The sequence below is a fragment of the Phodopus roborovskii genome, unplaced genomic scaffold (genome assembly GCF_943737965.1).
Source record: "Phodopus roborovskii unplaced genomic scaffold, PHOROB, whole genome shotgun sequence".
Classification (NCBI taxonomy): domain Eukaryota; kingdom Metazoa; phylum Chordata; class Mammalia; order Rodentia; family Cricetidae; genus Phodopus; species Phodopus roborovskii.
In genome coordinates this window covers 2,087,422-2,105,684 of record NW_026126511.1, presented here as the reverse complement: position 1 = coordinate 2,105,684, position 18,263 = coordinate 2,087,422, and the positions used below count along the sequence as shown (strand labels likewise).

Sequence of the window (18,263 nt, the reverse complement as noted above, 5' to 3'; positions counted from 1 at the left end):
CGGGAGGCTGCACACAAGGAAAGAAGCCTTCCTTCTCATCTCTCACAGGGCAGCTTGGCACTCTACACCCAAGGCTTCCCACCTCTATCCGCTCAGGGTCAGGACCTACCAGCCCCCGACACTGCTGCCTGCCCACAGCATAGCATATAGACCCGCTCCTGGCCCGGCACACAAACTCAAGTGAAGCACAGCTGTGCTTGAGGTACTTAGGGTGACAAGACTGGGGAGGGAACAGCCCAGTTGTTGGAAGCATTGGAAGCATGTTCATAGACAACAGGCAAAAGGCAAATGGAGTCAGCCAACTACTGACTGCCCCAGAGACGGTGCTCCTCAGCCAGAGATGATCGCAGAGAACCACCTTAAGCCGTCGTTGGAACCCTGAGCTGAAGATAGCTAAGCAGCGTGCCTGCATCAGGGAGGTTCTTCTCTCCCATGACTTGTGTCCCACAAGTCCCAAGCCCTTGCCACTCAAGCTGATGGGAACTGGAGAGGGTGGGCAGTGACGCTCACTGTAAAAGTCCCCAAGGGAGGAGAGAGTGACCTTAGAAAACTGAATGACAAATTTGGTATCCAACAGCATGAACCAGATCAGCACTAGGTGACGTGTAAACGTCAGAAGAAGAAAAAAAAAAAAATCTCTGTGGTCTGAGGATACCAAAATAACCCTGTTGACACAAGATGTAGCAGAGAGGTAGGACATGTCATCACTACAGAGATAGGGTATCAACCTGCAGGACGGACAGTAGTAATGAAATGACATGGTGACATGGGGTTGAAACTGGTTGAACATGCTTAACGTAGACGCTTCTCACGGGCTCAGGGCTCTGTCTTTGACCTGGCCTGTTTAGACGATGCCATCAGTAGTGATTCGAATGAACTTTGGAGGTTTGCTAAGCATACTTGGGATACAATACTGAGAAGGATGATGACCAACGGCAGATAGCATTAAAAGTAACTCCTTTGGGTTGGCGGGACAGCAGGCAGAGATGCACACAGTCATCTCACCTAGACGGTCCTTGTAGGATTTGTGAAACCTCTCCTGAGTGTATCAGGCAGGTGAAAATTATCAAGTTTTTAGCAGGCTTCTGCTAAACTCATCAGCCCTGTTCATGTGTTGTAACTCTCTACATAGGCATGTACACATACATACCCATATACACAAGTGTAAGACACACGCGCGTGCGCACGCACACACACACACACACACAGATCAGCCCACACCCGTGGAGTTGCTCTGGGTACCATGTTTTCAGACGTCATGAAATGAGAAAATGAGGACTGTGGTATAAGGCACTGGATCCTGAACCACGGTGTCATGGTTTAACGAGACATTGCAATACAAGCTCATGCATTACAGCTTAAGTACCTAGTTGGCGACACTGTTTGTATGGGTTCTAGGATTTTTCAGGGAGTGGCATCTAACTGGAAGGAGCAGGTCCTCAGGTCCCCGGGTGTCCTGTCCCTGTGGGGGAGGGGGTCCTCAGGTGTCCCTGTGGGGGAGGGGATCCTCGGGTGCCCTGTCCCTGTGGGGGGAGGGGTCCTTGGGTGTCCTGTCCCTGTGGGGGAGGGGGCCCTAGGGTGTCCTGTCCCTGTGGGGGAGGGGGTCCTCGGGTGTCCTGTCCCTGTGGGGGAGGGGGCCCTAGGGTGTCCTGTCCCTGTGGGGGAGGGGGTCCTCGGGTGTCCTGTCCCTGTGAGGGAGGGGGTCCTAGGGTGTCCTGTCCCTGTGGGGGAGGGGGTCCTAGGGTGTCCTTCCCTGTGGGGGAGGGGGTCCTTGGGTGTCCTTCCCTGTGGGGGAGGGGGCCCTAGGGTGTCCTGTCCCTGTGGGGGAGGGGGCCCTCGGTGTCCTTCCCTGTGGGGGAGGGGGCCCTAGGGTGTCCTGTCCCTGTGGGGGAGGGGGTCCTTGAGTGTCCTGTCCATGCCTGCCTACACCACCCCACCCCCATCTCATCCTCTGCCTCCTGCCTGCTTGCCACAGGTGTTCTTGCTCAGCCGCATGGCTAGACCTTTGGGACCATGAGCCACAGTAGCCTGTCCTTCTCCAAGCTCTTCTATCAAGTGTTCTGGTCACAATTACAAAACCCAGCTAACTTAGCACTAAAAATAGTGTCATTGCAGTAACTAAGGGTGTGGCGCTGGACTGTGGGAAGAATTTGGAAGTTTGGAGAAGTGGGCTGGAGAAAGCCTGGAATTCTGTATGTAGCGCTCAGTGGACGCTTGTATAGTGTCCAGCACTCGTCCTCCGAACAGAAAGAAAGCTTAAAACGGTGACTAAGACCTCAGATTTGCCCCTGTGTGGCAGCAAAAAAAGCTTGACATTTATGTCTCATTATTTGCTCTTCAATATTGCAAGTGTCGCGTGTGTTCTCCTGTAGGTAGTCCAGGTAATAAGTATGTTTGTGGTTTCTTTCTTTCTTTCTTTCTTTCTTTCTTTCTTTCTTTCTTTCTTTCTTTCTTTGATTGTTTTTGAGACAGAGGGGTGGAATCCTATGTAGCCTGGGCTGGGGTAGATTTGAACTCCCGCCTCTGGCTCACAGGTGCCTGAACTCTCTGCTTACCTAGGAGAGAAGGTTATGGATATGTTTGAGGGTACCGCCTGTCTCCGCACGGGACACTGCCCGTGAACAAAGTACAGGAAGCCCCCGTACTCACACAGCCAAGATTTGTGGTCTGTACAAGCCTGGTACTTCCTGCCCCCGGTGGCTTTAGGTTACAGCGTTTCTCGGTTACCGCCCCTGCCTCGGCTCGCCTTCCCTGTGGCTGATGCTGCCTACGGTAGCCCCGGGCTTCCCAGCACATGTGGCCTCTGCAGAACAGTCCAGAGTGCCAGCAGCCAGGTGCACTGCCAGCACCAGAGCTGTGGCATCTGGAGTAAGACTCCAGTGATGCACTGGCGGGCACGTGTTTGCACACGTGACTGCCCCACACCCTTCCTCCAGGATCGCCCTGGACACGGAGTGTGGCCACCGACCTCAGGACCTTTGCCATGGCTTTCTCACCGCCCCAAAGCCCCGCCTTGTCGTCTACTAGCAAGGTTGGATTAGGAGACGTTCGGTCGGGCACTAATGGGGCGCCCCTCTGGGCGTCTCTGTGCACGTTTCCAGAGACTTAACTGAGGAGGGAAGCCCACCCTGATGTAAGCAGGGCCCTCCCGTGGCTGGGGAAAAGGAAGATGGTCCCTGAGCCCCGGCTCCGAGTCCACCGAGATGTGCAGAGCGTGGTCCCACGACTGCACAGTGATGCAGGTGCACCAGAGGACAACCCCAGAGATACGATCCTTGAAATATATCTCCTCTACCTCACAATTTCACGGGTGCTGGGGAAGCCTTGTGCTCGCCAGGCAAATGATTTATCAGCTGAGCACTCAGCCTCTACTCCACTCAGACTCTTTGTATTTTGTTTTTGGGGGTTTTGGGGGGTGGGGGGAGCAGGGTCTCATGTAGCCTAGGCCAGACTCAAACTCCATAGCCCAGGATAACCTTGAACACTTCTAGTGCTCTGGCCTCTGCCTTCCAACTGCCTGTTCTACCAGATCTACACTTAATAATCTTTTGTTATCAGATTTGACCTGGGAATAGAAATTAACCGATTCTGGTCATTTCTTTTTTTTTTTTTTTTTTTTTTTTTTAGAAGCGTTGAGCTTTCCCGCAAAGTCACGTGGAAAAAAGGTGGGCTGGGTTTAGGATGAACTTTAGCGTTGCTGGCCCTCAGTTCCCTGATCTCTTTGCAGGTTGCCCGGCTCATGGAGATGGGATTTTCCAGAGGGGATGCCTTGGAGGCTCTGAGGGCCTCAAACAACGACCTCAACATGGCCACCAACTTCCTGCTGCAGCACTGACATCCAGCCCAGCTGTTGAATGACAGTGGTGCGTCCCTGCCACCACGTCAGCCTGAGGAACAAGCAGACTCCAGCACGGATGGTCTCAGGAGGGAAGAAAGGTGGTCCCCACCACGGGCCGTCCTCAGCTCCGAGATGGCCACCATTGTAGTGTCAGATAAGTTTGCCATTAAATTAGCATGTATTTTCTACCTTTATTTTTTTACTGGGCCTTTCTCGGTTTGGAGAAGCGTCATTCCCTAACATGCTCATGTGGGTGGCGGTTGCAGGTGTCTGTGGCAGTTTTGTAGCACGCAGACAGGACCCACTGCCGTGATGCTCAAGAGGAGCAGTCGCTGGTCCTCATCTCAGTAGAGGGGGACAGGCCGTGCGACCTCAGACAGGATGTGTCACAGTCTCTGTGTGGACTGTCCTTTCCATTAAAGCTGTGCTCACTCCCCAGCGGCTGTTCTGCGCCTTGGGCGGTGCCCTCCAGGCCTCCATGAGGGAGGGAGCAGGAGACGAGACCCTCTGGCTCAACCCCTACCCGCTTTCAGTAAAGAAAACGGCCCAGCGCTGCCCAGCTGCCCAGTACTTAGGTGGGGTTTGCTTTGCTCAGAATGTCCCTCAGGCTGAGGGGTTAGACAAGGAACAGACATAACAGCTGCTTTCTAGAGACCTGTGGGGCCCGTGCAGGGAGCACCGGGCTGGCTGGCATGGCTCAGCGCCAGGAGAGAAGAGCTGCTCATCCTGGCCCGCAGGCCCGCTTGGGCTAAGCTGCTGGCCCTGTGCACACACCACCAGCTCTTCCCCTGCAGATTATCCCCAGCCCCATCCTTGTCCCCTTGTGGAGGGTGAGGCACCACCCTCTGGCGGACACAGTTAGGGAGGAGGCAGCCCTGTGAGCAAGAACAGCTCTAGGAATTGATTGTCCTATAAGCAAACTGCACTGGGCGTGTCCTGTGGGTGTGTCCTGTGGGCGTGACCTGTGGGTGTGTTCTGCAAAATGAGCAGCAATGTGTCAAATTGATGCGAATTTAGGTGTGTGACACGTACAATAAAGTTCATATGTGTTTTGCTTTTCAATAATTTTTATTAGACGTCTCTAAGTAAAACTTTATTCTAGGCAGTTCCACCATAAAGGAAAAAATGGAGCCAGACTAGCCAGGTTTCTTGAGAAGGCTGAAGGCCTGTGCAGTGAGTGTCCCCTTCTGTCACATTGTCACTATGGGCAGCGCTGACGGCTGTCACTGCGCCGAAGCCTGTGATTCTGAGCCTGGAACCCTGCCGCGCAGAACAGGGTTACGTGACTCTGCAAGCCTAACTCAGTGTGTGAGGACAGTGGCCACCTTCCTTCCCTGACCAAGGCCATGTGACATGCGCCTGAGCACAGGACACTCTGAGACCCACCCTCTATTAACTGCCGAGACAGGGAGCCACAGTCCACAAACATGCACACACACTCACACAGACACACAAACATGCACACACAGGCACACGTGTGTACACATGTGCGTGCACATACACACACGCACACATGCACGGACACAGACACACAAACATGCACACACAGAGACACACAGACAGGCACATGCGTGTACACATGTGCACGCACACACATGCACACATGCACACACACACACACTCACACCTCTTGCTTTCTCCGCCTTACCACAGTTCCAGCCAGGGAAAAACAAGCCTTCCCCATAGCCACAGTCTCACTGACTGGCATCCAGTTAGAGACTGGGTTCCAGAAGGCAAGGGCTCCCTGCTAACTGGGATTATGTTTCAGAGAGACGCCGCCCTGCCCCAAGAACCCTCCGCTTCAGTCCTGTAGAGGGTCGATGGCCAAGTGGCATCCCCTGCTGAAGACTCAGTCTTGGGGCCTTCCTCCAGAGGTGCGGCTGCCAAACCGTGTCCTTGTCGCCTGTCGCCCTGCAGGTTCCCACTCGCATGCCCGGCACGTGCCTGCCTCTCACTCCCGCACACGCTCTGCCCCGGGTTACCACCCTGCTCACTCTTACCTCCTGCACGCAGTGACAAGTGCGGCCTTTCCTGGCAGGACTGTGAATGCCTGAGGACATCTCCACCTTGTCGAGATTCCTGGGACTCTTTCGGGTCCACGTCACCCCGAAAGGAAGGCCACAGCAAAGCGCGAGGGTGCTATTTGATTGGGTCTAGAAAAGCCGTAAGGCTGTTGGCTTTGTGCAGATGGTTGGCCGTTTTCAGGCAAACACATCCCAGACTGGGATGGGAAGGGACTGGGGGAAAGTCATCCATAGTGGATAAGTATGTCTTCCCACGGCTGTCACTCGGTGCTGTTGACAAAATGCCTGTCAAAAGTGACTTCAGTTTGTTCTGCCTCTGGGTGTGGGGAGTGGAAGGCACAGCTGTAGGAGCAGGAGGCAGCCGGTTATGCCCAGCGAGTGAGCGTCCGCCTTCAGGAATGGGCTGAACGCTGTGCTTAGCTCTCTCTGCTTTTCCCAGCCCATGGGATGGGGCAGCCTACATTTTGGGTTGGATACCCAGAGGCGTTTCCATGGTGATTCCAAATCCACACACGTGTCACCAAGGAAAATTGACTGTTGTGATAGCTAAGGGAACCCTGCTTCTCAAGTCCCAGCTTAAGCAGACAGCATAGGATTAGAAAGCAGTAACTCCTGGCAAACCGAACACAAAGCTGTTAGCACACCCCAATGTCGTTTAGATGTTTTCTAGGTCACTGGGTTCGTGTTCTTCTCACAGCTGTTGTTAAATTGAATGGGAGTCTCTAAAACCGTAAACTCAAGCATTACACAGCTAGCAACTGGTGTATCATTTGTGAGATTACTTTCTTCAGGTCCCCTGACAGATGTAGTGTTTTATGAGGACATAGACCCAGAACGTTGGGCTAAGATTGGGCCCAAAGAAAATTTTAGTTCTGAAACTGAAATCTTAGGTGAGGGGAGCTAGACTCACGTGAATTTATGAAATTCCTTAATTTAGCTGTGTGTAGCAGAGAGCCGATCCCAGAGGCTCGATTTTAACGCTGCACTCCGGAGCGGTGGGGACCAAAGCAGAGAGAGGGTGGAGGCTGGACTGGGCTAGAGGTGCATACCTAGAGTATCAGTCTGGAAAGAGGTAGGCTGGAGAGCTGGGCTGGGAGGATAAGGGGCTTGTTAGGGACGGGAGAGGAGAGGATAGGGTTAATGGCATCCTGGCACTAGGAACTCTGGGGGAGGCTGGAGAGTCAGCAGAGGGCAGCCCCTGTGGGGAAAGCAGGGGGGGGGGTGAGGGGGAACACCTTACAGAAGTGAGGAGGAAGAGCAACACAGACTCCAAGACCCAGGCCCCAGAGAGCTGTCAGGAGGGGCCACCGAGAATGGAGAGGGTTCACTGAAGACACCAGAGGGAAGCCCTCTGTCTCCAGAGCTAGAGGGAGGAGACCGGGCAAGAATGAAGAATAAACTAGGAGTGCTGACACAGGGGTGTAACTCCAGCACCCAGGGAGGCAAGCCTGGCCGAGAGTGAGAGCCTGAGTCCAGAAATGGAGGGGGGGAGGGAGAGGGAGGGAGGGGAGGAGGAGGGAGGGGAGGAGGGAGGGGAGGAGGAGGGTGGAGGGAGGGGATGGAGGGAGAGGAATGGAAAGGCTCCTCGAGTTTTCCTACTTAGCAGAGAAGAGGCCGTGGGTCTGGGGCCCTAGGGATGACTGATCTTCGGACATGAGGAGAGCCCAAGGACCCATTGCTGCCGGTCAGCTCTAGGGCCCTGGTCTGCCACTGTGTTCTGGAAGTTTGGAAGGCTTAGAGCCTTAGCGATTCACGGAGTTCTAAGAAACTTGCAAGGATGTTCTGAGCTACTGTGGAGTTTGAGGAAACATGGACTGAGCGGAAGAAGAGGAGTCCTGGCCCTCGAGGAGTGTGGGAGGTGCACAGAAATCCTCTCAACCAGGCACCGTTTCTAGGCCCTCAGAGGTACAGACGCCAAAACCTTGATGACTCTGAGGAGCTGCCTCCAGCTGACCTGACCCAGACATTCCAGAGCCATCCATCACCTTTACCAGAGCAAAGTGTAGCGTGACCCCATCAGCAGAAGCAAGAAAGGGTGACCATTGCTCTCTCAGACGTGACTGGTGTCCACGTCTCTCAGGCAGGACAGTACCCCACCGCAGTGACACGCACACACGCGCGCACGCACGCACGCACGCACACACGCACGCAATACGGTGACATCTGTTCCCACTTTCAAGTTCAGGGTGTTTGAACTGAAGAGGCCCCCCCTTATGTGAGCCATACTTTCTGAGTGAGAAGATGGGGTCCAGGAGGGCAAAGGGAGCCTGGTCAGGTCAGCGTGAGGCCGGAGCCAGCTCCCCTGCAGCCTTGCCTGTCCTGAGTCCCTGGCCAGCTACTGCTGGCCTCACCACAGTGACGCCACTCCCTTCTGCTGCTGTTGGCTGGAGAAGACTGAAGGACAGGCCTCCTTGGGGAACTTGAGACTCCCCAGGGATTGTCCTTACCAGGCCTAAGAACACAGCAGGCCCTGACTGCTAGCTAAGGGTACCACAGAGAAACAAGGCCACCTGTCATCCTATGAGGCCAGTGTCTTTCTAGAAAAACCCATTAGCCCGTGTGCAACAGGTGTCCCCAACACACACACACACACAGATCTGTGAGTACAGGAGTGAGCTAGGCTTTCTCCTAACACAAGGATGATGACTTCCTCAATAGGGTTGAAGGCTGTGCAAGATCTTAGGATCAACACTTGAGTTTACATTTGACCTGCTGGGAACCTTCCTTCCCTGGTTTAGGTGCAAACAGCATCCACCCCATCCTGCTAAAGGACTCAACCACAAGCCAAAGTATAGTTCTACTGAAGGCACCCTAGGGAAGCAGTGAGTTTGTTACAGAGCATGGGTGAGGGTTTGCTGATCAAAGTGGTTCTGGGGTGGGGCTGGGGGTGGGTGAATTACTGATAGTCGCCCCAGAATGAGTGATGGCTTCCCCTTAGAGGTACACATGAAGGCTCCTTTCGCTGTCCTGGGAGCCTCTAAAGCCTATACTCTTACCATGAGGTACGTGCCATCAGGGCAGAATTAAACACAAATGGCTGGGATGGGTAGCCAGACAGGGTCCAACAACCTTCCCTGCCTACTCCGTCTAGGGAAAGTAGGCAGTTCACAGACCAGAATCGGACGCAGCTGATCTCATGAAGTTTTGCTTAGACGATATTGCCTTACAAAGGCCCCTGCAAAGGTGGCTAGTTGGTACCTCAGCAGAGCACTGGTCTGCACATTCAGGACTTTAGGTAGATGGTATAAAGACCTGTAAGTCTTTGCAATCCCCTGGGCATTGACCAGGAACAAACCCTAGGGTCAGTTAAGTGCAGAGGACCATGGATGTTAAATTGTCCCTGTAATCCAACCCCAACCTGCCATCCATTGCTGGATAGTCCCTTTCCCTGTAAAGGGGGAATTGTCAGGTAGCTCCCAGTGCTAAGGGCAAAGGCTCTCGGAAGGCAATAGCTCCTTTCTTCTGATCAGCCCTGTCGCCCAGAGACAGCACTGTCCTGATACAGCGTTTTCTATTTAGAAATATGTTCTTCTCCCTCCCTCCCTGTATGCAGGCCAGAGGATTGATGGGAAGCACAAGTGTCTCTGTGTGTGCAGGCTCGTTGGCTTGGCATGTCCGTGCAGACTTGGCAAAACCTGTCTGTGTGACCCAGGACTGAGCCTCAGTCTCTCCTCATGAATAAAGCTGTAAGGACCCTGGGGGACTTTGCCAGTCTTCTAAAAGTTTGAGGTGTACTGGCGCCTGCCGCATTCGGTGAACTAGCTGAAGGGCTGGTTTTATTTGAGCAGAAAAGGTCCAGCAAATACTTGTCCAAGCCAAGCCTGTAGCAGAGAGGGGATACCAAGTCTGGGCCCCCTCCTATCCCATAAGAGAAGGGAGCTCCAGCTTAGACGGCAGGGTCAAACTGAGAGAGACTGGCCAGATGGCCCAGTGGGAGAGAGCCAAGCCTGACAGCCTGAGCGTTGTCCCCAGGACTCACACGGTGTAGGGAGAGAATCCACTCCCCAGAGTTGTCCTGTGACCGTCACATGTGTCGAGGCTCATGTGGGCACATGTATGTGCACACGCGCGCACACACACAATCAGTGTAAAAGGTTAAAATAAATAGTGTCAAAAGAATAAACCCGATGCCCGCTCCCTGTTTGTATTATTTCTGACTGTGTGAATGACTTCCAAACTGTAACAAGCTTCAGATTACAGGCTTTCTAGATTTAGAGCTCAAACCCCTCCAGTGTGTGAAAAACCAGTTTGAAGATTTGGTTGCTTCTCATCTGGTGGGAGGCAGCTGAAGGCCCGCCCAGGGTCAAGGGCCACCCGAACCTGAGCCCTTGTGTCGGGGCCTTAGGTCTGGGGTTTGCAGTGAAGGCATGAAGTGAGACAGATAGCCCGGCAATTGAAGCTTCTGTGACCAGGTGCAGCTACTTTCCTTTAGTCCTAGCCCTCGGTGCACATAAGTATTCATTGAGTGAGCAACCGAGGTACCTACGAATATTTACAAATTATCATCCCTGCCCTGCAGGGTCAACCCCACCGCTCTGACACCAGGGGAACCTACTAGAAGCTCTCATATCCCAGGATGTTCACTGCTAGTTAAGACAATTTAGGTTAAGCATAGTACAAGTGTACATGATTCCTATGTTGCCGGACGGTGGTGACACATGCCTTTAATCCCAGCACTTGGGATTGTGAGTTCAAGGCCAGCCTAGTCTACAGAGATAATTCCAGAACAGCCTGGACTAAACAGAGAAACCCTATCTCAAAACAAACAAACAAAAAACCCTATTTCTTTAGTTAATTATTGGTATGGTTTTGAATGTGTTATTTTATTTTGTCTTGTTTGGTAGGGTCTCAAGTAGCCCAGGCTGGCCTCAAATTTTCTGTGTAGCCAAGGATGACCTTGAACTTCTGACCCTTCTGCCTCTACCTCCTCAGTGATCGGGTTGCAGTTGTGTATCATCACATTCTGTTATTCAGTTCTGGGACTCAAACCCAGGGCTCTGTCTACACCAGGCAAACCCTCCACCCACCGAGCTCCTTCCCCAGACCCCAACCCCAGGGCACTGTATACACCAGGCGAGCTCTCCACCCACTGACCCCAACACGTTATTCTGTGTTTCTTTACAGATGGGCCCTCACTGTGTGACCCAAGCTCGCCTTGAAATCACACCATTTCTTTTTTTGCTCAGCCGCTTGAGTGATGCGATGATCGGCGAGTAATTCACAGCCCACACCACATCACTGAGATCCTGTTAGGTTTTCATCATCAAAACTGAGGGCTGAATGGAGCCATGGGGGGGGGGTATTTCTTCTGGTTGTATACTCCTACTTTGAAAGCAGTTTGGTTTGGGGAGCTGATTGCCAACCTCGGCTCAGTGCTTGGGGAAAGCACCCTCCTTTTCCCTCTTTCGGTGCTAGGAATCGAGCGCATTTCCCACCTTCGTCATTTGCTATTCGTCAATTTTCATAGTACCCAGATTATTTCATTTCAAAGCAGTGGGCACATCTGAGTCAGCGAGGCTTGGGCACAGCCATCTCTTGGTGAGTGAGATCTGATGTGCAGAGAACCAGCTGCCTGGGCCAGTCAGTATCAGGCCTCACCGGGTACCCACACTGGCAAGCGAGGGTGCCTGAGCGAGCTCCCGTGGGAGCTACAAAAAGTTGCTCAGGCTGCCACAGTCAAGAGGGACATCTCCAGTGAGATTTGTTCTGAGTGTCCCAGCTGCTCTAATTCCTGCCACTGCACACGCTAACAGTCCAGGAGTCCCCACCCATAGAGTACAAGACGTTTGATCATAGCAACTGAACAGTACGGTATCCTAGAGACATTTCCTCCCTTCTCTGGGTTTAAGATTTAACAGTGAGTGGCCACTGGGTCACTGTGTAGATAGATGAGTTTCTCTAGAGGAAAACCAATAACAGCACACAGGTGACTAGGAGCAGGCCACCCACAGAGTCAAAAGGAGACATCAAAGCCAGGCGGATGGCAAAACCTGTGAATTCACGGGAAACGGATGCACTTACAGCTCTTGCACTCCTGTGGACTCACAGGAAAGCTGATCTCTGACACACTTACGCCTCTTGCGCTCACGGTTCACCGAATTCTCGAGCTGAGAGCAGCATCGGGGGTCTTGCTCACTAGTGTCTCCGTTATGCAGTTGAAGGCAGCGTCCAAAGTTGCCAGTGGCTTCTGTGGGCACCTCAACTCCCATCTGCTGATGGCCCCATCCGGAGAAGGCCCCTTCGGCCCACCTGCCTGATAGGAGGTCAGGACCTCTTTACAGGGCACCAGGGCACGCAAGTGTTGGTAGGAACTTACCTCAGTCTCTCGTGCATCTCCAGTGTGCCTGCTTTTCAGCCTCTGCCAGAGCAGGTGTGCAGCGGAGTCTGTGGAAAGGGCTGTGGTTACCGCTGGCCTTGCCATCATGTCCCCACACTGTGTCTGAGTTAGGTGAACAGCAGCAATTAGGAGATAAGAGTCAGACTTCTGCAGAAGTGTTCAGCAGAACAGCACTGATGAGCAAGCAAGAAAAATCAGCCCAAGGCTACCAGAAACTCAGTCTGGAAATGCAGGGCATGAGCTTGGCCTGGAGAGAGCAGAGCTAAGTGGTGCAGAACCTTAGGCCCCGAACACTTGGACACTTCAGAGCAGATTCTGTACGTATGGCCCAGAGGCCAGCCAGCCTTGCATTTGGGATATCTAAAGGACACCAGAAGGTCAGCCTCCAGTACACGTGACACCCTACTCTAAGTGTTACACATCTGCATACATGTGTGCTCACACACACACACACACACACACACACACACACACACACACACACGGTGGGAATGGAGGGAGGTCAGCAGTAGAGCACTGGCCCAGCATGCATGCACAAGGCCTGGGTTTAATCCAGCCACAGCAAAGGGAAAGGCAAAGCAGTTTTGAAGGCACTGTTAGTCATCTCAGACTGTAATGGTAAAGCCTGGTGGGTTTCCAGCCCGGGAATTTTCTTGCATTTCTAGAGGTTACATAGCCCAGATCAAGGTGCTCACAGGGTTGGTGTCTCCTGAAGACGGTATTTTCTGTGCCTTCATGTGGCCTCTCTCCATACCTGTTTGTGTCCAGAATTAGCAACCTGTTCAGTGACTTTGTTTTAATTTACCTCTTTCCAGGCTGCATCTCTAAACAGGGTCGCTCTGTGTGGCTCTAGGCATCACAACTCCTACATATGAATTTGAGGGGACACACTCAAGCCCTGACAGACACCTGAAGTAAGACCCTGCTATGACAAAACCATTCAGTGCTCCACAGGCCCTTCCCTTCTCATGGACTGGATGGCTTGAGGAGCCTCTCCTCCCCAGTTCTGCCGAGCCCCGAGGGCTGCCCTGGGGACCCAGGGGCGAGCAACCCAAGTCTGTCCCTCACACGCTTTTCTTACTTTTGAAAATGTGCATTTATTATTTGTATGTGGTGTTCGTGCACACATATGTGCGTGCTACGGCATGTGTGTTAAAGTCTTGAGGACAACTTTGAAGAGACGATTCTCTCCTCCCGTTGGCCTGTGATTTCTACAAACACCTTTGCTCACTGAGGCATCCCTCAGGCACCAAGCTTGTTTCTTAAACACTATATTCATTGCATCTTCTTGATAATTAAAAAAGCTAATAAGCTAGAATCTGATTTTTGAGGATTAATTTAAAAAAAAAAATTCCAAAATATTGTTAATTTCATGACTACATAGCCGACCCCAGTTACATGTTCTCGCCAAACCTGAGAGTCCAGATGGAGGTGTGAGGTTCCTCCCTGGGCACTCCGAGCCCCTATGGTTATCTGAATAAAAATGGGCCCCGTAGTTTTATACATTTGACCGCTTAGTCACGGGGGGGGGGGGGGGTAAAGCAGCACTGTGAGAAGATTGCAAAGATGAGGAGGTGTGGCCTTGGAGGAGGAAACCTGCCCACTGGGGGGGGGGCTTTGAGATTCCAAAAGCCCATGGCAGGCCCAGCCTCTCTGCTGTGCACGAGGATGGAGCTCTCAGCTACATCTCCAGCACCACACCTGCTGCCACGTGCCACGCCTGCTGCCACGTGCCATGCCCCCTGCCACGTGCCACGCCCCCTGCCACGTGCCACGCCCCCTACTGCGATGATAATGAACTGAGCCGGGGACCCTGGAAGAGCCACCTCCAGAAATGTAAGAGAGCTGCCTTGGCCATGTGTCTCTCTTCACAGCGATACAGCAGTGACGGAGGCACCTCCCTACCCACAAGCTACTTCCTCTCCCCTTCACAAATGTTTGTTTTTGAAAGGCATGTTTCACAGGCAACCTCTCCTTAGTGTCCTTGTCCACATCCTGTACATTCATCTCCGCGCTGACTCAGTCCCTACGGGATGTCGGCCAGGGCGGTTTCTCTGTGGATCAGGCCTGGAGAGGCTCCATCACCGAGGAGGGGAGGCGGAGGGGGGGGGACGTCACCGTTCACCTTACTCCCACCTGAAATCCCAGAGACTCCACCAGCTTCCTGTGGCCTCTGGAGGTGCAATATAACTTGTCTCCTAGTCCCGCCTACCCTCCTTTCCTATTGGCCAACAGCATTAACCAATATGAGAAACATATACAGAATGGCATCTCCCATCAGCCCTTCTTTGAGAAGGTTACCAAGGTTTGAGTGGAGCCTTTTTTGACGATGTAAATAATCCTAATGAACAATAAACTCACTGGCTCACCAGACTAGACTTAGGTGGCATCGTTTCTTTGTTCTGTCAATGGTGCCCTTGGTGGGGTGAGCAGACGCCTGTCCACCTCTCTCTCGGGAACACTTAGTGCAAGGCCAGGGTTTCTCGCTCTTCTGCCACAGAGCATCCATGAATTCCTAGTAGTTTGTATTATATGTACCGCTTACCAAGGGAAGTCATACTAGCATTGTGTGGGTGCATGAAGTGTGTGCTCATGCACATGTGTGTCTGTGTGTGTGTGTGTGTGCATGCGTGCGTGCGTGCGCCCACAGGCACACACCCCCAGAGGACTCCTCACTCCCTAGGGCCTGCCACTTACGCTGTCTGTCCCATATCAGAACCGTCAGAGCATTGCCTGGATCCAGATACTACAGGTATCATGGGTCTTGGGCATTTAAAAATGCAACTTTTGGGGGCTGCAGAGAGGACTCGGGGGTTAAGAACCTTTGCTGCCCTTGCCGACGACCTAGGCTTGCTTCTGTAGTGGCTCAGAGTCTGTAACTTCAGTTCTAGAGGACCCTGTGCTTTCTTCAAACTTCCTTGGGCACTAAGTATACACATGGTACACACTGATGCATACGGGTAAGACACGCGTACACATAAATATTTAAAATTCATCAGTAAGTTAGTTAATATAAAAGAGAAAACACCACTTTCTGGGTTCCCACAACCCAGAGAGGAACAGAGACACTGGTGCACTGAGTTAGTGTGCCCCAAGGGCGAGATGGCCTGTCTCACGCAGGCTGCCACGAGCATCACACAGCAGTCCCGACCTCCACGCCTGCCCCTGACACGGTCACTTGGCCAAGTGAGGAAGAAAGCTGTAGTGAAAGCTGGTGTGGTTTCCTCACGGTTGTGGTCATGCCCAGGAAGCAGGGGCTTTCGGTGGGAATGTGTTCCCTGCAGAAAACCAAGAGTACTTAGAGCATTTGAGTGTCTCTGTGCTGATTTGTGAAATTCCCTGCTGTCACCCTCAAAATGGCAAGTGGTTAAAACGGTTAGAAGCTAAGAGTAAAATTCCCCAGTCACCCCTGCAACCACAGTCATTTCACCCTCTCTCTCGGCTTCCATGCTCTGTTCTGAGCTCACAGGGCAAGGACCCCTGAGAGCCACATGACCTCCTTAATGCTTTCGCTTTCCCATGGGGCCATTTTGGCAGGGTCCGAGAAACAAAGGCACCAAAGTTCACCTCCTTGTAGCCAACCAGCGTTTAAAGCAAACTCTTCTCCCCCTTCACCCTCCCCTTGTTAGTGGGACTGGAGGCAGAGATCTGGAGGCGGGTGGGAGCGGATGGAGCTCTAAGCGGGGAGGGTGTCTAGGAAGACCAGTGTTCAGGAATGGAGGATGTTTAGGGTGGAAGTGTGCCCCCCCCAAAGGACACGACGAACCCTTCGTCTCTTAAAACCTGTGAGTATGACCTTAATTAACAGTAGGACATCTGAAGACATCATCCAGTGAAGACGAGATTATTAACGGAGGTTCAAGATGGCTGGCAGCTTTATAAAAAACAAACAAACAAACAAACGGCAAATGACTCTTGTGAAAATGCCATGCTTATGTTGAAAGATTTTATAGACTGACTGTTAAGAACCGCCTGGTTGTGGTGAGCTGGAATGTGACAGATGGGGAGCCATGTCGTTTTGGGCTACCTTTCATCCCTTTGCTGGACCTGACCTAGCACCTTTGACTACCACGTAAAATCTTCTGACTTTTCCTCTTGGCAGACCTGCCCTTTCCACCCCCTAACCAAGAATGTTATCGGATAGCACCCGGGAGCTAGGACACAGCTTTCCCTGTCTTGCTGAAACATGCCTACCTGACGCTCCCAGCAACGTATTTGGGAGATGCCTAGATTTAAGACTGCCTTTTGTCCCAAGATGATCAAACGTCATATAACCAATTAGAAAATGGAACACGTCCCTTGGGACAAGTTTCACCCATATTCTCTGCTCATGCCACTCAGCCTTGGCTCAGAATAAACTCTCTCGGTCCCTTTGGAGTGAACGGTGTGCTGTGCCAACCCATGTAAAAGCTCCAGAGGCAGAGATGGGAGCAGCATGCTGTATTAATATAAACGGCCAAGGTGGCCAGAGATCTATAGGTAGCTACGAGACAGTCCACAGCCTCCAGAAACACGGTAGAGTGCGTGTTTGATGTCTTGGGCTGCCCAGTTCATGGCACTTCGTGTAGCAGCTGCAGGAGACCAACACAGTGGCAGCCACAGTCAGAGGACGCCAGGGACTTGCAGAGACCCAGGCTACACTGTTTCCTGGCAACTGCTTCAAGAGGATGGGCAAGGATGTGATGGAAATGTGATGGGACCAGGCCACCTAACCCAGTACGTCACTTAAAGAGGCAGCTGGGTGACTTATCCATTGATCTAGGTGACCTTGAAGTAGGGCTTTGACCAGGACAGTTCAATTATGCATTGTCCTTTCCCTACATGTCCAAACTCATTTTCTGTATGAGCCTAGATCTCACCAGTAACCCCAAGACAGACCCACTAACCCGTTTAGAGAGACCACCTCCACTCACGACATCCAATCACCCTCACGTGTGGCCCGGTTTCTCACTTCTCTCCTCCTGTCTGGGCACCTTTGCCCACCGCTAGCAGGAACCCTAACAGGCTGAAGCAGCAAGAGCTCCTGACTCCATGCATGTGTTCTAGTAAATTCCTCTACATTCCTGCTTTTTGTCAATGACCTCTGCTTGTCTGTGGCGGTTCAAAACAGAGCCTAGCTCTGTTGACAGCAAGGACTTGTGGGCACGGCTTAGTGGTACAGCCCCTGTCTAGCATGTGCAAAGCTATGCTCACCCTGTGACACTGGAAACCCCGTTTCTCCTATTGCAACAGTTTCTGCCTAAAACCTGCCTTTACCAGTCTGCTGTTCAGCCCTGGCTTTGTTTTGGAATCTTACACACACAGCTACATGCCCATAAATACGCATGCATTTATTTGCTCTCTCTCTCTCTCTCTGACAAACCACCCGGCCCCTGGCCTTGAGTCCTCAGTGAATAAAGACTCTTTGGAGTAGACCCGTCTACAGGACACGCCCTAAGTACCTATGTCTACTTGAGATTGCCAGCTGTCAGCAGGAGGGTGGCTCTTCTCACACCTTTCCTCCCCAGGGCAGCTCATTCTCAAACCACACTGAGTTCGGCTCAGGAGGGCCCAAGCCACAGGTCAGTCCCGCAGCGCACGGAATCAACCCAAGCACACGCACAGCCGTCTGATGCCCACTGCATGGTTTGTTTCCGGGTTTTGATGGTCTGTTTTGGACACACCTGGCTTGAGACTCACTGCCACAGTGCCTGGACTCCAGCGCTGCCTCCTTTTGGCATTTCATGTGGTTCCCCCTCAGGACATGACACCTCCTGCCTCGGCAGCAGCCAAGCCCTTGGCAGCCTGTGCGCCTTCCCACTGACCACAGGCGATGCTTCCCTGGAGGTCTTGCCACTGCCCCCTCCTCTGAAGCCTCCCACCTGTGTAGAACTTACAATCCCCAATCCCTGCCCCTCTCTGCTTGCCTGGCCCTGGACAGGAATTCACCGGACTTATATGTATTCTGATTCTCCAAGGGACTGAGCCCAGGGACAGACCTGGGCTTTTTCTTTCCCTTGTTACTTGGCAGGAGACGGTTGCTCAGGATGCTCTGCCCTGCTGGAAGCCACAGAAGAGTCACACC

At 52.6% G+C, this 18,263-nt stretch overlaps 1 protein-coding gene across 1 annotated transcript in view; it reads left to right on the top strand.

The window, feature by feature from the left end:
* Ubac2 (UBA domain containing 2) overlaps positions 1 to 4,032 on the top strand; it is a 143,778-nt gene extending 139,746 nt beyond the window's left edge. Inside the window, exon 9 of the mRNA XM_051195201.1 lies at positions 3,728 to 4,032. Coding sequence (XP_051051158.1) covers positions 3,728 to 3,835 — 108 coding nt within the window. The 3' untranslated portion in view covers positions 3,836 to 4,032. The remainder of the gene's footprint in view (positions 1 to 3,727) is intronic.
* Positions 4,033 to 18,263: the final 14,231 nt, after the last annotated feature.